Source organism: Physcomitrium patens, chromosome 13, assembly GCF_059467195.1.
Source record: "Physcomitrium patens ecotype Gransden chromosome 13, ASM5946719v1, whole genome shotgun sequence".
In the NCBI taxonomy this organism is placed as follows: Eukaryota; Viridiplantae; Streptophyta; class Bryopsida; order Funariales; family Funariaceae; genus Physcomitrium; species Physcomitrium patens.
In genome coordinates this window covers 2967323-2986960 of record NC_143422.1, presented here as the reverse complement: position 1 = coordinate 2986960, position 19638 = coordinate 2967323, and the positions used below count along the sequence as shown (strand labels likewise).

Below are 19638 nucleotides of genomic sequence, written 5' to 3'. Positions count from 1 at the left end.
TATAAAGATATATCTCATATTTTATGTATATCTTATTGAGCCATATAAGATAATAAATATACCAAGATGAAGGGAAATACCATTTTTTCCTATAAAAGTGGATAATAATCAAAATTTTGAGGCTAAAGAGGTCTTAGACTTAAAGCAATGCCAAAATAGGTTGAAATATCTTATTTATTGGTATATATATATGATAATAGTTTATGCACATGGGCAGTGATCAAGAATCTTGCATATATAACAAAGAAGGTTGATATTTTTCATTGACAACATCCATTAAAACTAAAATAAAGAATAGTAAATCTTTGCTATAAAAGAAATAAGATTCAAGAAAGGTTGCATTCTATCTTCTAACTTCTTTTGTAATTTTTATATATTTTTGGCCCTATAGAGATAAAAAATCAACAATTAACAGATTCAACTTAAAATCTATGATTTGTTGAGTTTTCAAACGAGATAATATGATTGTTATAACCTTTAAGTTAACATAATAGAGATGAAGACCTTCAAGAATAACATTTTTTTTATTAAATAATAAAATATAATGTATTTGATATCACAACCTTAAAAGAAACTTCTAATTTTTGATAATATTATTGGAAGTAAGAACTATTCCATTAATATTTCATATATTTTATATGAAAGAAGTTACAAAGGCCTCAAGAATAATCAAATATTAAGGTGGTCTATCGATCTTGGAATAGAATACTATTGATAGTTAAAAGAACCTATTAACTACTTTTAAAAAGAACAAAAATCAAAGTATATAGCAAATATAATTTGTTGTATCTTGAACTTCCTCAATATATGATTATTTCTCTTTGTAGAACTTGTTTTTAAAAAAGAAGAATAATATAATAAACATATGTAATTACTTAGATAAGAAGCATTAAATAGAAAATAAATATAGGTAGATTTGATAATATCTTAAAATAAAGTTTGTTAGAAGCTTCAAAGAAGCAAATTTGACTTTAGATGTATTTATAATTTATTGGTAGATTAGAAACTTGGCCAACAAATTAGCCATGTATTTCATATGTTGATAACTTATAGTAAAAGCTAATCATATAGTTCATATATAAGAAACTTGTCTTACAAGTTAGACATGTATTGAAGGTTCTATAGAATATTATCATATAGTTCTTAATTAAATAATATGTATGAAAGCAAGAATGAAGCTTTTTTCACTCTTGTCACTAACTATCTTATTTTTAGTCTTGTTTCAAAAAAATTTAATTTTCTTGTCTTTGGCAATAGCCATTCTAGTTCAATATTATTCCATCTTTGAGTGATTATCTACTCTTTATATCTACCTTCATTCACAATCAGTCCTCTTTAAGTATCAATTTTTTTTTTCTTAAGGTGATTTTTGCTAAAAAAATATTCTTTATCTCTTCTTAAAGATGCATATATTAATTATTTTTCTTTTCTACTCTGATGTACTTTATTTATGGCCCTACAAAATAAATACAAGTTCTTTTAAAAAAAGAAAAAATTAACACTTATTAATTTTTACTACTTCTTTATTTATTATCTATATTTTTATGATGATTTTCAATAATATTTTTATTTAAGCTCTTTTATAATATAGTTTTTCTTTTGTATCTAATAGCCTAATTACAATACAATGCCACAACTTCTAATATCAAATAAGTTTTTTTTTATAAAGATGGATAGATCACTATCTTTTAGAAAAGATTTAATATTAAAAAATAAAAATATATTAGTTAAAAATAGATAGTATATAAATTTTAAAATATAAGAATAAAAAATAAAATAATTTAATTATTTCTATAATAAAAAAATATTATATTAATAATTTTATCAAACTATTAAAGACATGAATCATTATAAAACTTTTAAAAAATAATGCACTCTAGAGGCACTTAAAAAAAAAGTAGAAAAATTAAAGATAGATATAAGATAAAAACTAAAATGACTATTGCCAAATACAAAGAGATTAGAGATTTTTGAACTAAGATAAGAACACAAGATAAGAGTGAGGAAGACCTCATTCTTGCCTTCATATATATAATCTATCTAAAGAGCTATGTGATAATGTTCTACAAGTCATCCAACAAGTGTCATACTTGCAAAATACATGTCTAACTTACACATATTTTAACCTATCAATCATCTACTGCGAGAGCCGCATGAATGTGGTTGTGCAGCTTCGTGTTTTTCGGATGTTGAGTGGAGGCGATTGTTTGCGCATGAGATTGAAGGTGGGGAAGAGTACGCATCCTCAACGGTTCTAAGAATCTGTGATGTGAGGGAGGTGGGGGGAAGAGTGTCGGAAGAGTGTGATATCTGTACTTAGCGTTCGAGGAGGAGCTAGAAACGTTATGACGGATTGGCTCAATAATATGGCATGGTCTAAAGGCTCTAAGAAAACTCTCGACTCCTACATTGTGAAAGGCACATACAAAGTTGTAGAAGGTGAGAGGGTTTGAATGCCGAGCTTAATTGCATGCAAATAGACCTGGTTGGATTCACTGTTATCGTGTTGCGGTTCGGTGATGTTAGCGTCGAGACTATTATCTTCCTTCGTTTCGTGCTCAGGTGCGAGACTCTGAAGCTCCGTCACTATTCTCGGCTGGTTGCTGTGAGCTGCTATAGCTGTGCAATGAATATCGAAGTCTCCCTCAAAGACTGAAAAATGCTGGAATTTTTCACTAAGAGCAAGAATTTAACAGGCATTAAATGTTTTGATAATATTCTTCGTGCACCAAGAGCGCAGATTCTCCTGATGTTAAAACTCATGAGACAATTGCGGAGTGCCAAGAAGCGCTGGATGCTTCGTAGAGCACTGATCTTTCTCTTTAGAAATATTGTAGACTAGTGCGAGTTCCTAAAATTTTCGTTCTTTGAACCTTCCAACACATCAGTGTAGTACCTGTGTGGAGCCTGTATATCTAGACCGTTTCAAGTCATTTCGTGAAATTGTTGAGAGGTTACACGAGCACCTGGTTTGCAGCATCTTTGTGATGCTATAGGTCTCCCTAGAACCTCAGAAGGGTCGGAGCATGGTATATCCGTGATCAGTCACATTCGAAGCGGTTTATTCATTTCAGAAAACAAATAATTACCCTTACACACATGAGCTGTATTATTCATGATCTTCAGTTGGAGACCATTTCATATATATCAAAACGTCGTAGAATCTGACGGTGTACTGATACCATCGATATCTGTACTAGAATTCTAGATCACTCTTGCAGCAGTTGATCGTGGACGACCGTGGTATCATTTTAAGTATCTTTTACGTTTTCCCTCCCCGATCCTCTCTCTCTCTCTCGCTCTCTCTCTCGCACCGAAATATTTTCTCGTCCTCTGGCGAGATTTTATCATTAAAAAAAAAAAAAAAAAAAAAATAGATGTAGTTTATTATAATAAAAAAATATTTTATTTTTTTCAGGTAGAAAATTCCCTCGAAGTGACTTGCAATCATGTTCAATGCAGTGGGAGATTGAGTCCTGATGCGCGGGCAAGATCCGGGTAAACCACCCTACGTTGCCAAGATAGAGAAAATTGAAACCGACAGCAAAAGAAACGCCAAGGTCCGTGTGCGATGGTATTATCGGCCGGAAGAGTCGGTGGGAGGCAGGCGGCAATTTCATGAGTTAAAAGAACTTTTTCTTTAAGATCACTATGATATTCAAAGCACGGACACTACTGAGGGTAAATTTAAAGTGCATAAATTTAAAAACCACACAAAACTGGAAAGCGTTGGTACTGAAGACTATTTCTGTCGCTTCGAATACAAAGCTTCCACTGGCGCGTTCAGTCCTGATCGAGTTGCCGTGTGAGTAATTTTCCAATTAGTTTAATCAGTTCAGAGTAGGGAGTTGTATTTTATTGGTTTTATACTTAGGAGTCACTGGCTACAAAGTATCCAGTATCATCATCGGATCCAAAGTAGTCCATTTGAAATTCTAATTTTGCGGAGCAGATTTCGATGAGAAACATAAGTACGAAGACAGCTTGGTTATGTTTTATTTCACGAACTATCAGAGAGCATTCTGCTTCGCGGAAAGAGAAAAAAATAAATAAATAAATAATCTTGAGTTTGTACCTATATTCCTAATCCCGACAGGTGTTCTTGGTCAATATGCAGTTGCTGTAAGTGTGAGATGCCCTACAACCCTGACGGTTTGATGGTGCAATGTGAAATCTGTAAAGATTGGTAGGCTTGATATTCTCTCTCCTCGCTCTGCATCTTCGTTGCCGCAAAATATACCTCCGGTTTTTCTGCTAAGTATTGGTTTTATTGCTTCCGTAGATTTGATTTAGGTCATGTATAATCCCAGGTTCGCAAAGCATCCAAAGTTTCAAGACGTGTATGATTGAAATGAGCTAAACTTCATTTGAAATTTCTTCATGCAGGTTCCATCCATCTTGCATGAGGTTTACACCAAATCAAGTGAAAAAAATGGAAAAGTTTGTTTGTCCCGATTGTACTTCACAACCTGGAGGGAAGAAGGTGGAGCAGTCGTCCCCTAGAAGAACGCCTCTCCCTGATCATGTCAAGGTACGTGAACCTATGCAGTGAATTCGATAGTAGGGGCATTTGATGTTGCTAGTATTGCTCGACCTATGCCTTCTCCTTTCTGTACTCACTGGAATCAGGAAAGCTTGGGGGAATGGAATATGTTGAGCATTTGTAACATTTAGATCCAGTCCCTTTATTACAAGATCTGGTTTTAAATCTACCTAAACAGTTCAATGTGGCACTATTTCGTATGTAAGTATATAAAAAATGAAAATAGAAATATCATTATTATTCCTATTATTATTATTGTCAATAATTTAATTCAAATTAGTTTTATTCAAAGCATTGTGATCCAAATACTATGAATTGGAATGCAGCCTGGTCCGAAGCGAGGGAAGAAGTGACACAATAGACACGAATCAAGAATCTGAGACCTCTCCCCAGTGCTACTGCATAAAGTTTTGTTAAAGACATGTTTGTGAAGGACAACTGTGTAAAGTGGTAATGTATGAAGGCGGCATTGACGTAGGAACTTTGTGGTCAAGGGCCTCGTTATGCACAAGTTTGTAGGTAAGAAGTTCTCGGACAAACCATGTGTTTGGGCTGGAATTACCAAGAGGTATATGGTGAAAATTAAATGGGTGCTGACAACTCAGGAGATGGTCGAATATTCTGTTTCACCACTTGAGACTTCCTCCAAAGCAGAACTGTGATGCATGATTCGGGAAGAACAATTGCTAATCCCATAGCCTTGTGGAAGGACCACCTCTAGACTAGGTTTGGAATGAGTTAACTTTAGGAGTGAGTGAAGAATCCAGCAGCGATTCTTGTTCAATTGGGATGCTTACTTAGCCTTTTTCTTGAAACTGACTTATGAGACCAGGCATATGAAGCTCTATGCAGTATGGGCAACGTTGAAGAACCCATCTTTAACACCCTCCCACAGCTTACTCTTCAAATAGAATGCCGTAACAATGTACTTTAAAAACTTTATTAATCCATTAATCACATAGTTCATGGACCGAGAATTGCAGAGAAACATATACCAACAGAAACAAGGAACTAGCCTGTCACTTCAGATGCTAAATTCCACACTTCTAAAGGTCCAGCAACCTCTGCAGTCGCCTTGTAACAAGCCTTATTATCCACTGCAACAGCCAGATTGTAATGACATCTGTAACAATGTCCGCAACACGAGGTACGTAATGTCTTACGATGCCGCCCATTCTGCCACGGTTGGTGTTGCAATTGACACCTTCCGCATATCCAGCAGATTCGCTGCAAAATTACACAAAGTAAACAGGACAGCCTCACAAATTCAGTAGAAATAAAACCCCTCCTTACCTCAAGCATGTGCCAGGAGAAAGAAGCAGCAGTGATACACAGTAAGGATCTGCAACGCGCAATTTTTTAAGATAAAATGGTTGAGAGGGAGATTACTACCAGAATGAATGGCATCAGACTGAGCCCCCGTTGCATCAGAAAGAACTGTCACAAATGGATAATCGTATGCAACAGCATCGAAAGCGGTTGCTCGTATGCAATTTGGGGTCTGAACACCTGCCAACAATTTCAGAAGCATCAAAATTAGTGATTAATATTAGCAAACTCTAGTGAGCTCCAATATATTACTACTGAGATGTCATTGTAATGCCTTGAGTAGTCTTCGCACTATGATAGCAATCCTCAGTAAATTTTACGAAATACACCTGCAACAACAACGTGCTGGATACCCTCCCTTCGAAGCACAAGGTCCAGATTTGTAGCAAAAAAGGCGCTGAATCTGGACTTCACGATTTTGTGCTCTCCAGGAATTGGGACCAACCCATCTACCAGAGCAGCACCCACTGCGCCTCTCATGGTTGGTCCAGAAGTGCCATCGTATAAGTGCTTTCGGAAATACTCAACGTCTCTTCCAGTTTCATGATGTTCTCGGACAACCTACTCAATTAACCAAGTACAAACATGTCTTGGTCAACATTTGGTGGATGCATCTCGTGTGCATTTGAAACAGAACATCTAAAGAAACGTTCAAGAACCTTATAACTTCAATTTGGCGCTCCCTAAACAACTAATTCAAACCACATTTTTAAGAGCATTACTTATCCTAACATCGAGCCGGAAGGCACTCTTAGAAAAGCAAAAAAGTGACTGTTTACATGAGAGATAATGTACCCAGACAACAAAAGCTCCTTTTTCTCGAGCGATGTCGACAGCTTTCTGCACAGCAGGAATAACTCTTGGTCCTCCAGCCACAAACAAACAGCATTCCGGGCTGAGGAAGTCATTCTGCAGCCATCGCAGTGTCATTGTGTGATTAAATCGTAACATGTCCATCGGCACAAGAGTAGTTCTGTAAATAAATCAAAGGTGCAGGAGTTCAAAAAACAGATAAGGAACGAAGGAAACAACACTACCTGCATGTCCACCACCAATAATGCAGTTGATTTCCATTTAGCTTGATTTTCGTCCGCTCCAGCCATTGCACTCTGAGTGCCACACGTAAAGACAGTCATTAACCACCTCAACCTAGAGTGCTAATTCATGTATCTCTTCTTGTAGCAGTAGACCCTCGAGATGGATTTAAATTGTCAAGTATTGCACCGAAATTACATAACTGACGACCCCTGCTTATTGGTGAAAGATCATCAACAATCTGCAACTCAATCCTATCACAATTCGGTTGTGTTAGGAATATCTTGAGGTTAGGGTTAAAAGTGAACCAATAACTCCGTAATCTAGACGAATTGACGGTCACATTTTGCCTAATCTTCGTCAAATTGAGGTACAATCACTTTTATGCCACCTGATAAAAGTGATTGTACCTTATTTTCAACTGATCCGTGACTATGTTTCCAAGACGCAGCAGAGAGCACTGAAACTTGTAACTTAAGAAGCAGCTAATTGCGCCTATCATCTGGTTGAAAAGGTTGCTCCACTAATTTCCCAACGCCCATGTTATTTAAGTCTTACCCTCTCAAACACCTTCTTAAACCCACCCGAACAGCACAAACACAAAATTGGAGTTGCACCGTCAAAAGTTCAACATAATCAAACTGAAATCCATTTACGCGGAACACCAGCTCACCTTTACCTACATCAGTTCCGCTAGAGCATGGCTAGATGTTACTTCAAGAATATGCAAACAACGAAGGCGACATTGGAGACAAAGACAACAACCATGAAGAGACGCAAGAATTAGAAATGATAAGCTAAGGTGTGTAAAAACCGATGGATATTCCGCTCACCAGCAGCTCAGGTGAAATAACACTCGGATTCTAGACAGAGCCCCGGCAGCGATTCTGTTGCCAAATGGCTAAATGGACAGCAACATTCGCGATCCATTGTGAGCAAGGAGCACCGCTCGGGGCGGCACAATTGGATGCGTCCAGCGGAGTCCACCAAATGACCCCTGAAAGTCGATAAAATTGATACCCGGATCTCTCCCTCTAGTCGGTACTTCAACATCGTCCTGAGAGCAGCAGTCTAATGTTACAGACGTTCTTATGTTGATGAAAGTGGGCGGTTATATTAGCAAAGCGTGTGTTCTGTGATTGACTGCAGCAAATGCATGAAACACACAACTTTGTATTTTTAATACAAATATATATATATATATATATATATAGAAATTCCTGTTATTGGCAAAAGTTACGTCTTTGTCAATATTAATTCTGGTTTTCATGATATTACATTTCACTTTGAAATACTTGAGGTTTAATTGTATTGACACACAAAATTGTTGGGATGGACTTAATTGGACAGACTTTGTACTTAAAATTTTAAGTGTATTATTTGGTACTCCGCAATATAAGCAAAGTTGGACGAAAGTGGTTATTTCATTTTCTAGAAGTTGATGGGAAAAAATAACTTAAAGAGAAACTAATTTTAAAGGATTACTTGTTCATGCTATCTTTTATATCAACACAAAATCAAAGTGATATGTTATAGAATCATTCACTTCAAAATTTTCAAAAGAAAAAAACAAAATAACTAAAAACCAATTGTTTTTTTTTACAAAACATAAATTCAATCCAAATATGAGGATTCCAATTTAAAATTGTGATGACCATGCTTGATTTAGGAATTGTTTGTGTTTTAGAATCCGCATTATTGTTTGATTAAGAAATAAATAGAACATATTCATCAATAGTTTACACATCTTGATTCTTTTTATATTTCAAAAACCACGTCATATTAATTAATATTTTATTAGACAATGCTAATCACAAAACCAAATCTGAAACTAACTCAATCACTTTACCCCAACTTTGCATTAACTTTATTCGAACTTCATGTGAGTTCCACCAATGGATCTTAATTGGTGGATTAGTTAAAAATATAGTGTTGAGTCATTTAATGAGATAAATACTAAGGTTAGAGAGTCTTTTTGACTATTTACATACTTATTAGAATTTAGAAGTATTTATAAGTATAAAAGACTTATTAGAAGAAAAGTTACAAAAATGGAATCTTAGTAAGTCTTGGAGGCAATTATCTTAGTTGGTTTAGTATTTTCACTCATTATTGAGTATTAATGATTAGTAATCAAGACCAATTTCTATATTGGCCTCATATCTACATGTATTACTTAGAAAAATCCTACCAATGATTAGTTAATAGTTAAAAGAAGCATGAAAAAGAACTTCATGTCTTTTAAATTATGTATGTAGAAAATAGGATTTTTAGTGGATTTAAATTGATTTTATTACTATAAAAATCACAAAAATAGAAAAATACAGCCTTTATGGATATTAGTATCATGGAAATATTATAATATTTTTTAGAATTTATTTAGAATTTATTTAGGATTTTTTATGAATTTTAGAGAAAATTTCAAGACCTTGGAAAAATTGAGTTTTATCACCTTGAGAGCCACTATGAAGAAATGAAACAAGATTTGAAGACAGTACAAGGTTTCTAGGCTAATTGGGTGTTTTTGAACACCATTGTGAAGTCAAAAAATGCAAAAAAATTAGTTTTACTAGTAGAAAATAGGAGGACCAGCAGCTAGTATAGTCCTTGTAGGAAGAGAGGTGCACAATTCTCATATGGGTTGTAGCACCTTGGGTATAGGTAGGAAGATAAGACTAAGGCCTCAAGGCCTCTTTAGAAGACCAATATACGGTACTTGTGAGCCTTGGTGAGGTTCGAACTCCTGATTTCTTAAGCAAATTATTCTTGAGATAAAAATTATTCACTTAACTTTTTTATTATTTACATTCTATTTTTAATGTATTATAATTTACTCATAGTAACTTAGAATTACATGATTTTTATGTCATTGGAAAGATAAAAAATTATCTATCTAAAAATATTTTTACTTTTATCTTTTATCTTTATTAGGTGAAAATCTAGTGAATAGACTGTGACTAGTTTTGTAGTGTACAATTGCTTGATTGCACTTGTTTCACTTGTTTGGTGTTGTTCTTCTTTTGTTCTTATTTATTGCTACTTCTACTTCTCACCACCAATTACAAGCAAATCTTAATTGAGGCCATCTTGTAATTTGAGGTGAGAGGGAAATTTACCCTCATACATCATGATTCATAATAACCAAAGGAGTCTAGTGAGGAACACAACTATAATTTTTCTTTATCAACAAATGTTAAAATAAATATTCAAAATTTTAAAAGATGTCATATGATCAATAAAAATATAAAATAAAAAAATCTTGATAAGATTTGTTTCATAAGAGAGAATCAAGAACCATTATAAAAATAATCAAAAAAATATGCAAGTAGTTTTTGTGATTGGCAACATGATATAATTAATTAATAGAATTATTTTTAGAAAAATATTAAATAGACTCAGGTTTTAACTAAATCAATCCACCCATCCTAATCATTGTAAAAATAAAAATAACTTCTAGATTCATTTTTCCATTGTTAGATCTCTAACCAATGAAAACCAACCACATTTATCATGGTTACCATATTCTTCATCAGAGGTGGATCAATTTATTAAAAGCTTCGATCTATTTAACATTTCTCTATTTTTAGGGAGTTATTAAAACCACACCCCCAAACCATGTGATATTTGATTTTGGGAGGTAAGGAACAAGAGACTGGATAGGAAACAATGTGCAAAGGTTGGGAATGGTACATAAGGGACATAGAATAAGGAACGGAGATTAAAATAGATGAAATTAATCATGAAATGGTAATGTGGAGTGTGGCTTTAACAACATTGGGATGTGACTTTAATAACTTTCTATTTTTATTATGTTGTAAATGTTCAAACATTATTCTTGGAATTACAGCTACTCTATTTTTTCACTTACGGAGATATAAAAAATATATTATATTTTCCCAGTTGATATGTTATTTTGACGTGTTACCATACTATTCAACAACCCGTCATTTGCTCATATCCTGGCGCGAGCCGTGGAAAACGTGGAAACCCGTTCAACTACATCATCAGGTCCTCTAGGTACACAGAATTCTTTATACCGAGAACAGGATGCAGCATCGTCCTTGGAATCATGGATGAATGGAAGGATCTGTTAGATGAAGACCAGAACCCATCACGAATTGAGTCCGAAGTGGCGAAGAACGATTGTATGATTGGACCCCTCATCCATCGAATATTCATTCATCACCTGCTGGCAACGTCATCAGCGGGGCGCTCATCGATTGGTCATTTTCACAAGTACAGCGTGTTTACTGTAGTAGGGTTCCTAGTGTTATAGCAGAGTTCCGTCGCTTTTTCAAGCTTTTCGGTAAATCGATCGTGTGCCTGAATCGAAGACTCCGGCTTGACGATGAAGCGGTTCCAGCTTCAGATTTCGTCACGACACAGAGACAGGGTAGTGTTCTAGTTATGTCGGTAACCTCCATCGCGGTGCCATTGATACATTCAGATTCAATTCTCTTGAGTTGCCGTGATTTTGGTCCTTACGTATGATGGCCAGGCCGTCCGGTGACGGCGGAGTTACAAAAATGACGTACGAAGCCTTCATCGCCGCCAGAACGGGAAAAATAGAAGTCGACCAGAGCCTGTCAGTCAAGGTTTACTATCGCATGGCGAACAATCTCCTCAAGCAGGTAGTAGGGTCTCAATTCCTTCGCACGAGGTGATTTTTCAGGGGTTATATTTAGCTCGTTTTGCTACTTCGTTGGTATACATAGTGCTAATTTTCAAAGTTTCAATCTGTTACCAAGTACTAAAAAAATTGCAATTCTTGCGGTGCGATTCGGCTAACTTGGAGATTAAAAATGTCGATATTTACGCAGGCTAGTGTGTATCGTGACGAGAAAAATAATTTGGATTTGTTCATACTCCTCCTCCGGTACACAAGGTTTGTGTTCCATGACCTTTCGAGATGTGTACGATATTCTTGTTCGAGCGATCTAAAGTATGCATCCACTGTACCATCTGTTTCGTTTGTAATATCAGTATTGTTTCGGGAACAGCGTAGCCGCTCAAAATGATGTGATAGAATAGTAGCTCCAAGATCAAATGCCTGGGAGCTTCATTCATTTGTTTAGTTGTATTATAATCACTTTTATCTATGTGTTTGGTGTGCTATTTTCATAATTAGTGTTTTTATTGCTGAACCCACTATATTTTTGACGTGGCTCCTGCAACACATCATCCTGAATTTGGAGTGATTTGAATAGGCTTTAGATTCAGCTACATATGTTTCGCATATGAATAACGAGAAGTATTGCATTTGCTGTGTTCATGAGCAGATATTTGCATGTTTTGCAGTTTATTAACAGACACTATACCATGTCATCGGGACTATCACTTCCATCCGGAGTACAAGGTGGAGTACAGAAAGGTAGAAAGCGCTACAGATGCTGTATTCATTTAGGAACTTCCTCATGTCTCAGAAGCTTGATCAACAAACAAATTATTGAATTCTCTGTGGTGCATCAAGTACGATTACATCAAACAATATGCTAATGAAGTTGACTTTATTGCTTCGTTGAGTGAAAGCTATTTTAAGATTTTAAATGTCATGAGGAATTGGATGAGTACTGCTTTTCTGACGAATCCCTTACGTGTAAATTTCAGAGGTTAAATCAAATTATAAATGAGCTTGAAGCCTTGAAACCGGAAGTTAGGGATCAAATCGAGCATATGGAATTTGCTCATCAGAATGCTGGATTTGCTGTACAGAATTCAGCAAACACTCGTATTTCTCGCTCTACCAGCGTAAGGAATCAATATTATTACAATACTGACATGCACAAGGTATGACCACGTTTCATTTCATCCCGTTATCTCGTAGCCATCTGTTGTTTTCCTCAACCTGTTTCCATTTTGTTTAATATATTACAAATTTGCCTATCTATTGTTGTCAACGCTTGTTATTACATCATGTTTTCATCTTTTATATCTAGCTTAATGGTGACCCAGAGGTTTTGGAAGGCCACTCACAGGGAAGTGAAATTTCATATTCGTATGAAAGTGTCATAAGATTGAACTCCATTTATAGCATTTGGTACTTATGTTGTACAGGATTATGGACTTAGTGTTTCCTCAAGTAGGAGGGAATATTTGAACAGACCTTCGAATACCGAGAGTCCAGTTTTCAATCCAAGTTATCTGAATGACTTCAATAGCACGTGAGTATGAGCAGTGTTTTCTTACCAAAAATTTCTTTCATGTATTGTAAAAGATTTTTACCATCTGTTTCTAGCAGTGAAGGATTTCAGATATTTACATTGCTACCTATCGCATTTCTGACTAATTTGTTGGTTTGCTCTGCAGGTCTCTGTCCATACCACAAGCAGCTGATGACACCCTTGCTAGACATTCTGTTCTTGGATCTGCTGGGCAATCAATCAGAAGATCATCCGTCAGGCTTTCTAAGGTATATCATCATTTATTGATCAGATGAAAGTTCCTTGGGATCAACAAGTCTTCTACTGAATCGCAGCGTCGACTCATAACTTACAAGTTTCGTTATTGATGCTTATTGTAGGTCCAGTATCCAAGTCACATTGATGCAACACCTACTGAACTTCCAAGGTTTGCCAATCTCTCATCGCCAGTCTGACTTTGGCGTACTTCGCTCACCTCCGTTTTGAAAGCAATTTGGATAATTTTCTATAGATATCCTTCTGTCTAGCAGGAACTTTCTAGCGGTATTTCTTTTTATGCAAGTCAAAACGAGCTTCATACTCTGGATTGATTTATAGTATTATGGCATGCAGAAAGTGTGTTAAAATGTCCCGACATAAATTGCAGCGCACATATTATCTGCTCAGAGTTGATTGAGTTCAAATTATTGCAACCTCCAAGTCTTATGTCTTCTGTTCATCCAAACGTTGTATTTTTTCTGTTTGATGTGTAGAAAGGGATTTATACAAGGTCTCGATGTTTCTTGCAACACGATGATGTCTGCTTCTTTCATTCGAGATACTAACCTTTCCCATCCTGTGTACTGTGGTGAAGCTTGCAGAAGACTTTACAGTCTGCAAAACTGTCGGCAGGGATCCATTCTTTGGACTCATCGTTGGAAGCTGCTTCTTCTATTTGGCCCAAGTCAGAAACATTATTCACGACGGATCCAAACTTGCTCAGTTTACTTCGACAGCCTTCACTGCCTTCAGGGAGAGCCGCTGTTCGGACCCTGCCTATGGTTGGACATTCTAATGTTCAGCTACGACCTTCGCAAGTTGCAGACCCAAGACCTGGCCCACCCCGAAATTCAGTGTCAGATTTTTCGGTTACAAAAAGGCGTAAAAATCTGCATATAGTATGTTTTGCAATTCTCACCATAAGATACTCATTGCATAATGAATTCTCGGTTGAGATGCTAAAGGTGGTTCAGCTAGGTCATGCGAAAAAGCGTCTGATCACGTAGAACTGCCCTTTTCTGTGCAGTCATCGAGGATGTTAGAGGAGTTTCTAAGGCTTGCGGATTGCAACACGAAAAATAACCTTGAAACCTGTGGAGTTCTCACTGGTTTTTTGGTGAGCCTTTTTGGCATTCTCTCCAATTTTTAAGTTTTGCAATAGCACGTACATGATATATACAAGTGTCTTGGCCCTTGTAGGTTTTGACTACTCTAGAACTTGTCATGACACATAGTCTACTTAACATGTGTTTTTGCTTCCAGAAAAGGGGCGTCCTCCACATTACGACTCTCATCATCCCCAAACAAAAATCAACACCAGATACTGTAAGTATTGGTTCAGATTCACCTCCGAATTTCGGTTTGAAATCTTCACACGCATATTCATTTGGATAGTCTTTCAAGCTTGGCGTGTTCCTAACGGTTGTAACTTGCATTTTGATCATAATGGATGTTGGGACAGTGTGAGACTCTCAATGAAGAAGAATTATTTGACATACAAGAGCAGCGGGGACTCTTCCAGCTTGGATGGATACACGTATGCTATCTCACTGTTTGGCTTTTCTACGTGCATTCTGTTCTTAGCCTCTTGGCCATGACGCATTAAACTTGGCCTTTGTAAGGAGCAACTAATATTTTTTCTTTGTGTTTCTTAGACACATCCTAAACAATCGTGTTTCATGTCCTCCGTTGATCTGCACACTCACTACTCATATCAGGTCAGTGTTCAATTCCACTTGCAGTTATAGAGGTCTTTTCAGGTCCATGTCACCGTAGACCTTTAGAAAACGATCAGGCACTGTTTTAGCAGTCACCAGGGATTCTTGAGCTTCGTTGGCTTTGATTCTTTTAGAACCAGCTACTTCTTCACTTTTGGTACTGGCAGTGACCAGTTCGGTAGTTCTTTGTTTGTTGTACTTGATTGGACATCTCTTTAGCCCAATATGGGGGTATCAAAAGACAGATTCTGGCGGTAGAAGGTGAAGTATGCGTGGCATTTATCGTAATCCTGGCCTCTCTGACAGATTATGCTGCCAGAAGCTATAGCTGTTGTAATGGCTCCTACAGATACTCGTCGGTAAGTATATCTTACCACACGCTCGTTTTGCATTGTCATTGTTGCGTCCTCTGCTTGCTCATATCTGCACTTCTGGATTCAATAACATCTCTATGTATTTATTCTGGCATGGGATGATGATTTCGGGGAATTGGTTGCAGTAAGTGTGGCATATTTCGCCTTTCCGATCCAGGAGTTCAGGTATTACAAAATTGTAAGGGACGTGGTTTTCATCAACATGAAGAACCACTTGAAGGGGGTCCAATTTATGAAGATTCTTCTCATGTATACTGGGTTAATAATGTAAAATATGACATAGTTGATCTTCGGTAGTAGGCCCTTGTGGTCGCTCCATATCATCAGAATGGTGTTATTTACTTCAAACCCCAAAACAGCAGGGGTGGTACCATTATTACATGAGATATTATACAGTAGTCACTCAAGCGACACTGATGTCGTTTAGCGTCAGGTAGGGTCTTTAACAAATTTCATTTTCATTTCATGTGAATACAGGATAGTGGCGCAAAAGTTCCCCGCTTGGTAGTGTCCATGTGTGCTATAAATAAATGATTTAGTGTGGTTTGAGTCTAAAAAAGCGAAATCTATGAGAGTTTTTTCTCTAGTCTTCTCTTCTCCCTCGACCGTGAACTTGCGTTTGCGATCAACTTTAAGTGACTTTTTTCTTACTCGTTCCTCAGTGAACCTAGGAAAGGTTGTATTGGACAGATGTGTTCTCCGAGGCCTCATCAAAATATCAAATATCAGCTGCTAAGGTCTAAATTCCAGGAGGTAGTGGGCAGCATCTTAGCAACTTCGAACGTCAAAATACCGAGCATGATCTGTATTCAAAGAGGAATTCAACGAAGATCACCTGAAATTGGATTGTTTTTCTGCTGCTGCCAATGTCAGGATGGCTACTGAATTCGACTGGGCGCAAGACCACTTTCCATCTGGTATGAGCTCATCGCAGCAGTGAACATAATTGCAGTCCACATAACACGGCATACATGATCTTAGACATCTGGAACGATCACTTTGGGACGATGAATCAAAATGCGCCAACATCATTCCGCCGGCTAATGCAGAATCCAGATGTGTATGTTACAGTTGTGTTGTAGAAGTCAAGTCAACAAAATTCTATTACACAGTGATTTGTTAACCTTCGTCTTCATCTGGTTATATCTTTCGATTTGTGATTCGAGCTGGTGAAGTTGTCTGTGCAGTCATCCGCAAAAACGACATTTTAAAGAGATTAACATGAAGTGGAAGTTGACCATGATAATGCACTCTTCAGAGAAAATGGCTGGCTTGTCTAGGCTCTGTCGCTAGCTATAATGTTAACCGCCATTTTTTATTGAACATCGGTTTGTCAAGCTAGAGGCAAACAAGCTACGCTGCGCTTCAAGAACCCGCAAATCGGCAGTAACCCTGAACTCCAACATTGAACTGCTCTCAGTGTCCGACATGAGATACATTTCATTGTGATCTCAACTGTTTATCGGTAATCATGACCAAGACTCATAGACGAATGTTGCCAACAATTCAAGATATCCCCTTCTTTCGAAATGGGTAGTACAGTGGATGGTGTATACGCAACTGATTCTAAATTTGTGGTGTCCATGCTTGATGAGCGATCACTTGGGATGCACCAGGAGAGAATTACTACGGTAACTGAACGTGAAGTGAGGTGTTCAAAGAGCTGAAACCTTACGAAACAAGAGGTAACCCCTGCAAGGGAATCACGCCAGGCGTGTTTAGCAACACCAGAGGTCTCTACCGGTTCAATCTACCCCAACTCAAGCCAGAGTTATTTACAGATCAGCAACTTCAAAAACAAATTCTCACTTGGTCTCGTTTCATAACAAGATCAAAGGGTCTATTTCACTTAAGAGTGAGAAAACTGAAGAATTTGTAACACCTAGGCGGGCAAGAGAATGTCTGGCACTCTTCCCGCTAAATTGGTGGCTCTCCAATGCTGATTGAATCGTTAACATTGCCAACTGGTTCATGAGACATGTTCCCAAACATCACGATTCGTTTGTGAGAGGCGAACCGGCAACAAGTCAAGTGATTTATCTACACCGTAATCCTGAACTTGGTTTGAGTGACATGCTCAAATGTGCAAGATTCATCATTGTCGAAAAACATCAGCTATAACAACCTAACTGGGCAACGTGATGTTTGCGGGATCCCAGGGATCTTCCCCATGGGGTTTGAGCGTCCTCACACGGCAAAGAAGGGCTCTACGAGACTCTATTGGAAGCACGTTAACAAGCAAAAAATTAGTACCTTGTGATTGGAATCCGATTTAGCTCAACTAACTAACTGCACACTCTGGTCCACGGCAGAAAGTTCAACTGTTCAATACGCAATATACTAATGTTATCTGGCCTTTCGAAAACCAAAAATTCTTTAAGCTTGATAGTAAACTGGATTCTATTGATCATTCCAGATAGATACGATGCCTCGAGGTTTTTGTCGCATAACTTTAACACAATCGCATGCCTACGTGTATGATTGGCACGTCCACGAAGACGTAAATGCAGACTCTGGAAAGCGATCTACTTCGTTCTGGCCGTTGATGTTGGTAGAGACTATCTACCGAGCATCTGCACAAACCAGCCCCATCTGACAAACTATTGATAAAAATTTCGTACATATTCCTTCTATACAAACACGATGTATGAATCAAAATGTACATTTACAGCTCTGGTCATGCCAAATTTAGATAGTCTTCATTAAACAGTTGAATGAGAAGTATGTTCAGCGAATTCATTGCGCGTCCCAAGTTTCCAAACAAAGAAACACCAGATCCGTACCTAGCAACTCTTGTGGGGCTGGTGCAAAGCGCAGAAGCACGAAGGCTTCTATTTGGCGCAGACACTGACAACATAATAGTCTTAGAATAGGCACAAAATTAACCAAGACTAGAGGCGCACCAAACCCTCCAATTTGAGGTCGCAGGAGAAATATACCTTGAGAGAGAAACTACAAAATAAATCTTGTAACGAGCAATTTTAAAACCGCACTATCTGTCCATTTTTACACAATTTCTTAAACTACTGATGACATGATGCCTAAGGGACAGACACAAGAACCACATGATACGCTCTGTCCACTTAAAAGAAAACTATTACCTCGAATTGTCAGTTGCATAAAAACTATGAAATGACCTTGTCATACAGCAAAAATTTGCCACTGCCAATAATACAAAGCCTCGCCATTCAAGATAGAAGTAGTCAACAAAATAAGATTCAGAGATGTGTTCTGTGCAATATGACAGCAATGAGAGTGCCATGGCAGCCATCGTAAATATCTTCCATCTCTTCCACCGGTAAAATGTAGCTTCTGTGATCAGAGAGTCACAGTTGACGAGCTGAGAGATTAGCGAAACCAGATTGATCTCATTCTGCCGCATTCCACATTCGTCCGACTTGATCACACAATCCGCGCAAATGAAAACTGTGAACATCACGAAATGCAGCTGGAATCGATAAAATCTTGTAAAATATACACGAAGTTGCGACTACCATCAATGACTCGACTTCTTTGCCGCAGGTGGTGCCTCCCGGCGTAGCTCCTTGACAACAGCAGCCAAGGCTTCAGGATTGACGCCGTGCTCGCACAGCGCAATCAAAACGGCAAGCGTCTGCCGGTCCAAACCTGTGCCGAGCAAGTTGGACATCATGTGCACAATATCGAGCGACTCACGCGCCCTCCGCATCGCCACGCCGTCCATCTGTACAGCTAGTCGCAGAAATCCGCAGCAACACAGGGTCAGTTCCTTGATGCAAGCTCATCAATCGCCTTAGGGATTAGAGCATTTCCGCGCACCTGCTCCCTTCTCAATTTCATGGTGCTTGGGTTTACACCAACTCGGCGTCAATAGGGAAAGAAGCCTATGCCCGTCGCCGAAGTTGAAAGACTACTATCATTTCTCGCGTCGTTTCTTATTCAAATGGCAAACAAGTTCTCTAGATAAGCTTTCACTTCACAGCGGTGGATTCCAACGTCTTGCGAACAACTTTTGATTCTCTTTACGAAGACTGAAATCATTTTGTTGGCATCATAGAATTGCTGTGCTACAGTTCAATTAAACTTCGGGTGGCTATTTAATGAATTCCTGCAATTGTTTTGATTAGTTGGCGTTACGAGGAGAGGTAGGTAATGCTCCGAGACGGCAAGGGTAAGTCACGAGGAGCTTGTTTGTTGGGTCTGGTCGTCAGTTGGCAGCGGGGGAACTGCCAAAATTAGGGTTTCCCCCTGACGCACTCTCA

At 37.8% G+C, this 19638-nt stretch overlaps 3 protein-coding genes and 1 pseudogene across 8 annotated transcripts; 2 read left to right on the top strand and 2 right to left on the bottom strand.

Annotated features, from left to right (window-relative positions):
* The first annotated feature begins 3449 nt into the window (after positions 1 to 3449).
* LOC112290767 (chromatin remodeling protein EBS-like) lies at positions 3450 to 5338 on the top strand (annotated as a pseudogene). The gene is made up of 4 exons (XR_016506176.1): positions 3450 to 3805; positions 4118 to 4186; positions 4387 to 4531; positions 4870 to 5338. The product of XR_016506176.1 is annotated as a chromatin remodeling protein EBS-like (transcript).
* A 113-nt stretch (positions 5339 to 5451) lies between these two features.
* Positions 5452 to 7796, bottom strand: LOC112290250 (putative inactive nicotinamidase At3g16190). Of its 2 annotated transcripts, none has more exons than XM_024536353.3 (6): positions 7581 to 7796; positions 6910 to 6981; positions 6668 to 6781; positions 6202 to 6433; positions 5936 to 6052; positions 5452 to 5770 (listed from the first exon to the last, which is right to left on the bottom strand). In XM_024536353.3, exons 2-6 carry the CDS (start codon positions 6973 to 6975, stop codon positions 5703 to 5705), a joined length of 597 nt encoding a protein of 198 aa, XP_024392121.1. In that variant the 5' UTR covers positions 6976 to 6981; positions 7581 to 7796; the 3' UTR covers positions 5452 to 5702. The 2 variants fall into 2 exon arrangements, with proteins under 2 accessions (XP_024392121.1, XP_024392120.1); XM_024536352.3 differs by having other exon boundaries at positions 7741 to 7796.
* A 3342-nt stretch (positions 7797 to 11138) lies between these two features.
* On the top strand, positions 11139 to 15956 carry LOC112290655 (AMSH-like ubiquitin thioesterase 3). Of its 4 annotated transcripts, none has more exons than XM_024537182.3 (14): positions 11139 to 11538; positions 11728 to 11792; positions 12206 to 12278; positions 12515 to 12694; positions 12962 to 13068; positions 13214 to 13316; positions 13428 to 13474; positions 13901 to 14204; positions 14333 to 14422; positions 14569 to 14631; positions 14768 to 14842; positions 14961 to 15023; positions 15330 to 15382; positions 15523 to 15956. In XM_024537182.3, exons 1-14 carry the CDS (start codon positions 11395 to 11397, stop codon positions 15692 to 15694), a joined length of 1539 nt encoding a protein of 512 aa, XP_024392950.1. In that variant the 5' UTR covers positions 11139 to 11394; the 3' UTR covers positions 15695 to 15956. The 4 variants fall into 4 exon arrangements, with proteins under 4 accessions (XP_024392950.1, XP_024392949.1, XP_024392951.1 ...); XM_024537181.3 differs by having other exon boundaries at positions 12187 to 12376; XM_024537183.3 differs by having other exon boundaries at positions 11281 to 11538; positions 12206 to 12376.
* A 2143-nt stretch (positions 15957 to 18099) lies between these two features.
* Positions 18100 to 19405, bottom strand: LOC112290656 (mitotic-spindle organizing protein 1). Its single transcript, XM_024537185.3, has one exon. The coding sequence runs from the start codon at positions 19098 to 19100 to the stop codon at positions 18894 to 18896; it is 207 nt and encodes a 68-aa protein (XP_024392953.1). The 5' UTR covers positions 19101 to 19405; the 3' UTR covers positions 18100 to 18893.
* Positions 19406 to 19638: the final 233 nt, after the last annotated feature.